This window comes from Myiozetetes cayanensis, unplaced genomic scaffold (assembly GCF_022539395.1).
Source record: "Myiozetetes cayanensis isolate MyiCay16 unplaced genomic scaffold, myiCay2020 scf4, whole genome shotgun sequence".
Lineage (NCBI taxonomy): Eukaryota > Metazoa > Chordata > Aves > Passeriformes > Tyrannidae > Myiozetetes > Myiozetetes cayanensis.
Window position 1 is genome coordinate 50,098,636 of NW_026087631.1, and position 8,800 is coordinate 50,107,435.

The 8,800-nt window shown below is 40.6% G+C and overlaps 1 protein-coding gene across 4 annotated transcripts in view; it reads right to left on the reverse strand.

Moving 5' to 3' along the window:
• TENT2 (terminal nucleotidyltransferase 2) overlaps positions 1 to 7,975 on the reverse strand; it is a 41,324-nt gene extending 33,349 nt beyond the window's left edge. Inside the window, exons 1-7 of one of the 4 annotated variants that reach the window (XM_050329060.1) lie at positions 7,780 to 7,975; positions 6,015 to 6,206; positions 5,289 to 5,417; positions 3,973 to 4,228; positions 2,717 to 2,831; positions 2,504 to 2,595; positions 1,633 to 1,699 (exon numbers count right to left, since the gene is read on the reverse strand). In XM_050329060.1, coding sequence (XP_050185017.1) covers positions 1,633 to 1,699; positions 2,504 to 2,595; positions 2,717 to 2,831; positions 3,973 to 4,228; positions 5,289 to 5,417; positions 6,015 to 6,169 — 814 coding nt within the window. In that variant the 5' untranslated portion in view covers positions 6,170 to 6,206; positions 7,780 to 7,975. Of the gene's footprint in view, positions 1 to 1,632; positions 1,700 to 2,503; positions 2,596 to 2,716; positions 2,832 to 3,972; positions 4,229 to 5,288; positions 5,440 to 6,014; positions 6,207 to 7,779 lie in introns of those variants that run through there. The other 3 variants (XM_050329059.1, XM_050329062.1, XM_050329061.1) reach the window with 3 other exon arrangements.
• Between the last annotated feature and the right edge of the window lie 825 nt (positions 7,976 to 8,800).

The following is an 8,800-nucleotide window of genomic DNA, read 5'->3' on the forward strand; positions in this document are numbered from 1 at the left end:
ATTCAAAACCAGAATACATTTTCATTTCAGTTGTTATTCTAGATGCAGAATGACAACACAGAAAAGCCACTGCTCTAAGAGACTCTGCTCTCATGGGCTAAAATGCCTTGCTCAAACTTGTTACCTTTTGCAAGCCTGAAACTGAAATAAGATTGAGCTTACCCAAATTTTGAATCCACTTCCCAAACCTCTTAGAAGGAAATACTAATCTAACAACCACATTTAACTGTATATAAAGGATAAGAGATAGGCCTTAAAGTTCTGATGTTGATATACCTAACACAAATGGTGAAAGAGGCTGATCTAATCAGCACTTGGAATGCTTTTTCATTTGGTAATCATGGAATTAAGGGGAAATAAACAAAGAATCACATCTCTAGCTGCCCTTATTTTGGAATATACAGGAACATCGCACAACAAAGAGGAAGATGCTATGAGAGGTACAGGTAAAAAAACCTGAAATTATCTGGAAAAAGGTTAAAAAAGCTCTTGAACTTTACCTATGTTCCAAATCTCCTCCTTATTTGTTTTTGTCCTTTAACTCTTTCATAAAACCAGAACAAGAACTTAAGTAACATCTTATCTTTCTTCCTCTTGTTGTTTTTCTTACATCTTGGCACATAATTTGTTAGCTTTGATGTTTGGACAAACTATGTTTATTTCGATTCTCTTGTGTGAAGCACTGGAAAGTTTTGCACTCCAGGAAAACCCAGATTAAGTTTTGGACTCCTTATGCAAATATCAATATACAACAGCAATAAGCATTAAATATCAGATGCCTATTCTGCAAAGGATCTATCAAATATCTCTTCCAAGTGGTCTCTTAAAATCTGCGTGTGCTTACTTGCCAATGAAGAAATTTTGAAGACTGCACTTAAATTTATGGTTTGTTCCTTTTAGCACTGCAGGATTGTTCAGAACATCCGTACAAGTTGGCATTAAAGAAGGTATCACAAGTTTGAGAAGCAGGGTGATAAAGTCAGTAAATGTCTGGATCTTTTACAATTCAAAGGATGATACAAAAGCCTCTCTAAAGTAGGAGGCTTTCACACTTAAATTAAGAACTACCTGTGTGAATTTTTCATCTGAAGGGAGTCTAAATTACAGTTTGGAAAAACAACAAATTAATCTGTTTTATCTGTATGTGCTGGTACTATCAACATTTAGTGATTGCTTCATTAGGCACCTAAGGTAATTTTTTCACACCTATCAAGGCCTCCCTGCCCAGAAAATCAATTCTATACGGTCTACTGTGAGTAATATCTTATTTTACAAATTCTTAAAGAGCATTTTTCCAGGAAAGCACTGAAATCTAAAAGAGGAGTAAAGGTTCACTAACAGAGGTTTCCCAAACAGAAATCTACTCCCTTCTCATTGTGTTCCACAATTAAAAATTTATTTGAGATATTTCCTATTACTGAAGTTCACTAGTTTTCAAGAAAACCATTATGTTTTCGTATTTACCATCACCAGCACCAAGTAACATTACTAAATACTCCTAGCTTTGCTTCAAACAGTACTGTGATTAGAAGCTAGACAACATGCAATCACATACAACAGTTGCAATTATGCATCAATACTTCTTCCAGAATTGCCAATAATCTTACCACCTCACTGTAGCCAGGAACTTACAAAGTTTAGTACTGAAGAGTTTTTGGACTAAGCTGAGTATACGTCTTGCTTCAGTCTTCTGATTCACCTGAAATATGATATTAAAATTAAAGAAATAAGTTGATATCTCTCATCTAACTGTTCCAAGTAAGCATGCTTTGCTTTTAACATAAGATTAATTCTCTGAGTAAGACATGAACATTTACATCAACACATTCTACATCCTAGATATAAATTTACCATGGCAAATGCCAGACAGAACAATCTATATTTATTATTCAAAATAATTACCAAATATTCAAAATTCACAAACTAGGTGAAAATCTAGCCCCACTTATACAAAAATGTGCTCTCCTTCTGTTTAAATGATGCTTCAATTCTTTCAAGATTATGGTCTATTTAGATTTCTTTTCTGTTACATCCTTTCTCTCAAGCAAAATTCCACTCATAACATTTTCTATCACTAGAAGTATTTAAGATATTTTTGCCTACCAAATTCCTTCCTACACCTATTCATTAAAATAGGTAGCTATGAATCAAAATAATGGTATAAAAAACGGACTTACTAAAAGTTGTTTCTGCATCTAGAATAAGTTAGAGTTCTCTAAACAATTTTCCTCCTCATTCTACACACTTACTTCTGCTTTGCTGTAATTTTTTTCACTCACAAATTGAAGGCAAATCTTACTTTTTAAAGTTTTATTAGGTTTATAGGGTTGAATTTATATCTGCAACATTACTGGGCCCACAGTTCATAGCTATTATGAATGTAAAAATATAGTAGTAAATCAGAAGGATTTGACCATTTGTTTATCATTTCAGAATCCAGCCTTTTAACAGCACACATATAAAGCCAGACTTTGTTTTACCTCTATAGTTTTAAATAACTTACTGGTTCTTCTTTAACCACCAAGCACAAATCACCATCACTGCTACGAGTGCCAAATCCATTCAGAGAAGACCCAACCAAATAAAGTCTGCTCTCTGTAATAGAAAAATAACAGAAGATAACCACGATGTGACATGTAACAGTTTGAGAGGAAGGAAAAACCGTGAACCTGAAGAACATTCAAACTAGTATTAAATAATCAAATTCAAAACTTACGTGGAAAAATGAGTTGAATTTCTCTCTGGAGTTCTGTTCTGCAGAGTTCTTTTCTGTCCAAATCAGAGGCCTGTTGCCGACATGCTTGAAACAACTCCAAAACCTGTTGACTTAACTGGACACACACATCCAAAAAGTAAAGATACAGAGAAGTGAACATTCTTTCCCATCAGAGATGCAATTACAAGAAACAAACACTGAAGGTATTTTTTTTAATGCAAAAACCAGCATCATTTCACATTACCTTCTCTATTGTCTAGAGTTTTACAGTACTTGAATTTCATATTACCACCCTCAAAGTCACTTCTGCTAAGTTCTTAAATTAAAATTCATTCAATTTTTTATAAAATGTCTACCAAAGGAAAAAAATTTTTGCGTCATCAGTATCAGCAGCCTCTCAAGAAATTAGTAGTGAAAGATTAGAGACTCCTTCTGCTGACTTTAATGTCAACAGTTTGCCTACCAGTAATAGGGTGAAAAAATTATTAAAAAAACCCAATTTAAATTAGTTTTCTTTTTTTATCCCACACAAACTATCAAAGAAGTAGTCAGATCTTTGCTGGAAGGAGGTATTAACTGTTTTCCTTTCACAATACTGCTACATGCTACACTAAGCAGGCACGTTTATACTAAAAAAAAAAAGCCTCTCTTATGTGGATGCAAATAAAGTATCAAGACTGATTAGCCACATAGGTTTTTAGTATTTATTTAAAACAAGAAAAGTTTGAAGCTACACTGTCCATCTAAAGAAGGCATTCTCTTTTATTATTATAGAAAAGCTACAACCATAACTTTTACGTCCTCTTGAAAAGAGGTAGAGGACATCTTTACAGGCCCCAAACTGTATTTATTCAGAATGCACGTCTCTCATATTACCACGGAGTTTGTCTTTTTATAAATCAGGATTCTCTGTCCCCTCATATCATGTGAAAAATGGACCATTCCTCCAATTTTTACTTTCTGGAGCAGACATATAGGTTTCCTGACATAAGTATGGAAACCAAACAACACAAGTAAAACCCACACCCTAACTCTCCCTACCCCCCACAAAAATGTTCAAACCCAAGCCCACATAAGAGGTTACACAGAACTATAGCAGCAGACACATTTATTGATATTTCTTCTAAAGACAGCTCAGCAATAAGAGACCCTGTAACACTGTCAAAAACCCTTGCACAAATTTTTGCGGTCTCCAACAGCACCTCTGGATTCTGCCTAGTAAGGCAGAAGAAAGCATAAGCACAGAAAGTTACTACCTCATCTTTGGCCAGAGGGAGCCTGGCTTCTGCAGGGTCTGGAAACAAAGTATCTCGCAGAGGAGGGACACATCTAGCTAAAGCTGGTGAGTCACGAGCGAGGAACGGTGGTGACTGAATTGAAATTGGTCCTGGGAAGGAGTGTCTACGTTCCTCTGCTAAAGGCACTCCTTGGTTAACTACAGTTGTGTCAGAATTCTGTGAATCAATCCGCTGCCGTTTGACATTATATGAAACACTTTGTTCATTTTGTCTCCTACAGGGAGGCGGGGTGGGGAGGAGAGAGATTGAGAGAGAGAGAGAGTGTAATTCCACTAGTTTGCAAATTTCAACATATGATTAAAAGACAGTTTCTAAAAAGTTCAAAAACCAACATCTAATGACATACCTACTTCATTAAAAGCAAGTATTCTACAGAACAGGCATGCCAATCTTAGATATTATGAGAAACAAACCTGCAATGGAAAAAGAGACCACTCAACTGCAGAAGTGCAGTTACCCTAGAACTGAACTGATTAAGCTTTAAGGCATGTGTCTGCACTAACCAATTAAACCCAAATGGCAGGTTTGGTTAAGCTGGCTGCATATCTCTCAACACGGCACAGCCTTGCATAAAACAGACTGTTCAAGAGGAAAAGATGTATGCAGCATGAAAACAGAAACTTCCTTAGTTCATGGTCTAGTAACATACTCAGCTATAACTTAATAACATATTGTACTTATTTTTTCATCTGTTAGATCTGAAAGAGAAATAGCATACAAGAAATAGTTCTGAAGACAGGTAACATAAACTTTCTTCCCTCTCAGATGATTCACAGAATTATTACAAACATGTACCAACTACTACATCTGAACCCTTATGTATACACTTGAATTTAACATTTTGTATTTGAAAAATAAAGCATCATATAATTAAGAAAATCAGGAAAAACATGTAATGTGTCATGAAAAACATGACAATTCCCATAAAACCTTTAGGGTGCACTCTTTAACAGGAAAAGAACATTTGCTGACACACATCTGTTTATAGCCAACTACACACAGATTACAATCTATTGTAGCATTAAAAAAACCCACTTAAATCACAGTTCTGCAAGGCTACAGCTGTTGGAAGAGAAAACCTAGGTATAGGAAGTCACTTTTTAGTACCAAGACTCTCAAAAACATGAATGCTTCACATGACCTGTTTCATAAAAAAAAGTACTCAGTATTGCAATTTCTACCATAACTCAAGTTGCCTAAGTAATTGATACTAGATGAATTTCACCACGGGTATATTAAAACCATTGTTAGTCATACACACACAAAGAACTTACTTTCTTCCTTGAAATGACTTGAGGGCACCTGATGTAGACACTGGACTGACATTTCCATAAGTCATTGGTTGCAGTGTAGCAGTCGAAGTAACAATTGGAGTAGCTGCAAGGTTCCCACTCAAAAGAGCTCTAGAAAGACTACAGTCCATAACTATTATTCATAAGATAAGATGTTTTTTATTAGTTGGTAGTTATTATTAAATGAAAACTAAACTCTACAAGTCCTGTCATTTTATCTCTTAGAAGCAATAAGTCTTTCTTTTTTATTCAAAATGAAAACATATTTCAGTATATGATATGTATTTCATTAAAAAACAGAAAATTGTCATTCTTGACAGCACATTTGTACAAAGGAGTTAGCAAAGAAATTAAAGTAAGGCACTGTTAAATTCAAAAGCCTAAAGAACACTACAGCATCTATAAATACAGACCCAAGAATAGATGTTTCTTCCCCTTCGCATTTCCTCCCTGTTCATCCCAACAAACAAATACAATTGAAGCCCTTTAAAACTGAACTGTGGATTAACAGTCAGTGCAACAGCATTTCATGCACTATGCATAGTGCTAAGACTTGCAGGTCACCAACAGAAATTATACAGCTCTGTTTTACAGGTGACATCTTCCTAATTTTGAAGTTCAATGCAGTTTAATGTTAAAAACCATCCTCCATAAACAGAAACAGTTCTTTCAACCCCAATCTTGCCTATCAAATCTTACTGTACTTACACTGCAGTGCGAAAATTCAGCGGAGGAACAACAGTTTGCTGGTGAGAAAAAAGAGTAGGAGGTATATTTATGGGAAGTATATTGGACAAATTACTCTGTTGCTGATGCGTTGACGGGAAGGGTGGATGACCCAAGTTGGAAAAATTTGGGAACATGCTCCTTTCTACTTGAAGTGAACATGTATCCTTTCACCTACATTAAAAAAAAAAAAAAAGGAAAAAATGGCATTAAAATTAGGCAAAAAGAAATACTAGTTACCATTTATTCTCTTGGTTTAAAAATTCAAGTAATCTAGAATACACTTCCAGGAATTGCTTCAGAGAATTGTGATTGCAGGCTAGCTTTTATTGCTTTTCAGGACAAGAAACTAAACAAAAATACTGTACACTCTCAAGTTTCACAATTACTACTTACTTTATTTATGTTTAAAAGTGGATTTTTATTTGCTCCCCTCCATATTAAATTTAATTTTTGAAAAATTACATGTCACAAAGCGTAAGAGTGTTCATCTCAAGGAAAAACAACACATTACAGTGGAACATGTTTCATAATCAAACATTCCACAATAAGATTCACAGTATATGGGAAGAAATACTTGACTACATCGTAAGAACATGAAGATGCAGCTGATCACAACCTATATTTTTTTCATGACACAACACATAAAAAAGCAGCCAAATTATGACAGGAATTGCAAATAATCTATTCATGCTTTAAGAATATCATACATATAGTACTTTACTGAATGGCCTTTGTGATAAAAAACATAGGTTCACTCCCTTTTAAACTTAGAATTCATTCTGCCAAAACTGGCTATGTTCAACTTCCCGGGACAGCTTTGACTGTCACTGCAGGTAGCATTAGCACAGAGCATAGGAAAATGAGTAACAAGGAATTTATGTGCTTGGGCTTGACTTTGTTCCTTACTTCCTGTGATGACAACCCACACGAGTGAAAACCCTGTAGTACATACATAGGCATTGCTGCAATAGCTCCATGAAAAAAGTATAAGGATTAATGTTGTCACAGTTCTTCCTCTTTCCCCCCTCCCCCCCTCTTTGGAGGGGTGGGTGAGGGAAAGCATTATGTACTAATGTAAGTTATTATTTGGGTGTTCGCTTTCAATTCTGCCAAACGAACCAACCAAACTTCATGAGAACAAAGTCACTTGACATTTACGCTTAATCTGAGTGATTATTTATGTGTTGTCTAAACTTTTCCATTTTTAGGAGACAAAACAACCCTTAAAACGCCTCGTTCCTCTCTTAACAGACCAGGCACTCTCCACAGCTCCCTCAGGATACATAAGCAGTTTATGGATACAATTAGCCAGTAATAGGGCCGTTCGTAAGAATCCAAAAAGGTGCAGAAGAAACACCATTTGGCCTTTGAAGCAGTAAATACGAGGAATAGAAGCAGTGGAGGAGTTACCTTCCCCACACCAAAACAGCGCAGCAACACCGCCTGCTCACAGCAGCGACAGCGACTATTACCGTGCCTTCTAGCAGAGGTTACACTGGCAGGAACTACCAGGTTCTCCAGAAAGAGCTTCATAAGTTTGTCCCAGCGGGCACCGTTTCCAAAGCAGCGCGTTCTCGCAGAGCCACCAAGTGCCCGTGCAGGGAGCCCGGCCTACGGATCCCCCACAGTCCCCAGTGACACCGCCGGGAGGTGTCCGGGGCGACCGCCACCCCTGCGGCCCGGGACCGACCCTCGGCACCTCTCTCCCTGTCACATCCACACGGGATCCCCATGGGATACTCACGCCAAGTCCGGGCGGAGGCACGCGGGCGGGGCCCGCGATCAGCACTGAGCGGGGCCAGCAGTGGAGACCAGCTCCTGCGGCAGAGCGTCACCCCGTCCCCCGGATGGAGCCCGGAAGCGCCCGGGATGTAGCGGAAGGGCCGAGGAGCGGCAGGAAGAGAAGAGAAGAGAAGGAAGGGAAAGGAAGAGGAAGAGGAGGGAAGAGGAAGGAAGAGGAGGGGAGGGGAGGGAAGAGAAGAGGAAGAGGAGGGAAGAGAAGAGGAGGGAGGAGAGGAGGGAGAGGGAGGGGAGGGGAGGGAAGAGGAGGGGAGGGGAGGGAGGGGAGGGGGGAGGGGAGGGAGGGAAGGGAGGGGGAGGGGAAGGCAGGGGGAGGGGAGGGAGAGGGGAGGGGGAGGGAGGGGAGGGAGGGGAGGGGGAGGGGGAGGAGGAGGGGAGGGGAGGGGAGGGGAGGGGAGGGGAAGGTAGGGCCTCTTCCGGCAGTTCCCGCGCCACTTCCCCACGGCTCCCGGGCACGCGCCCCCTAGAGGCCCGGCCGGGCGAAGCGCGGGGCGCATGTGCGAGCTACGCGGGCGGGGCCAGCGCGGGCCAGCTCCGCCCTCAGGAGGAGCGGCAGGCTGGGTAGCGGGAACAGCCGGGCATGGAGAGGCCGCGTAGCAGGTAGCCGGGATGGTACAGCCACGGGTGCAGGTACAGCCGGGCATGGAGGCCGCTGGGTAGCGGGTACAGCCGGGCATGGTGGAGGCCGCTGGGTAGCGGGTACAGCCGGGCATGGAGAGGCCGCTGGGTAGCGGGTACAGCCGGGCATGGTGGAGGCCGCTGGGTAGCGGGTACAGCCGGGCATGGTGGAGGCCGCTGGGGTGTAGGCCTGGCCAGGGCGGGGTGGAGGCCGCTGGGTAGCGGGTACAGCCGGGCATGGAGAGGCCGCTGGGTAGCGGGTACAGCCGGGCATGGTGGAGGCCGAGGGGGGAGTGGCCGTGGGTGATTTGCTTTCTCTAGTAGCTGGCCGACTGTAATTGAGCTGT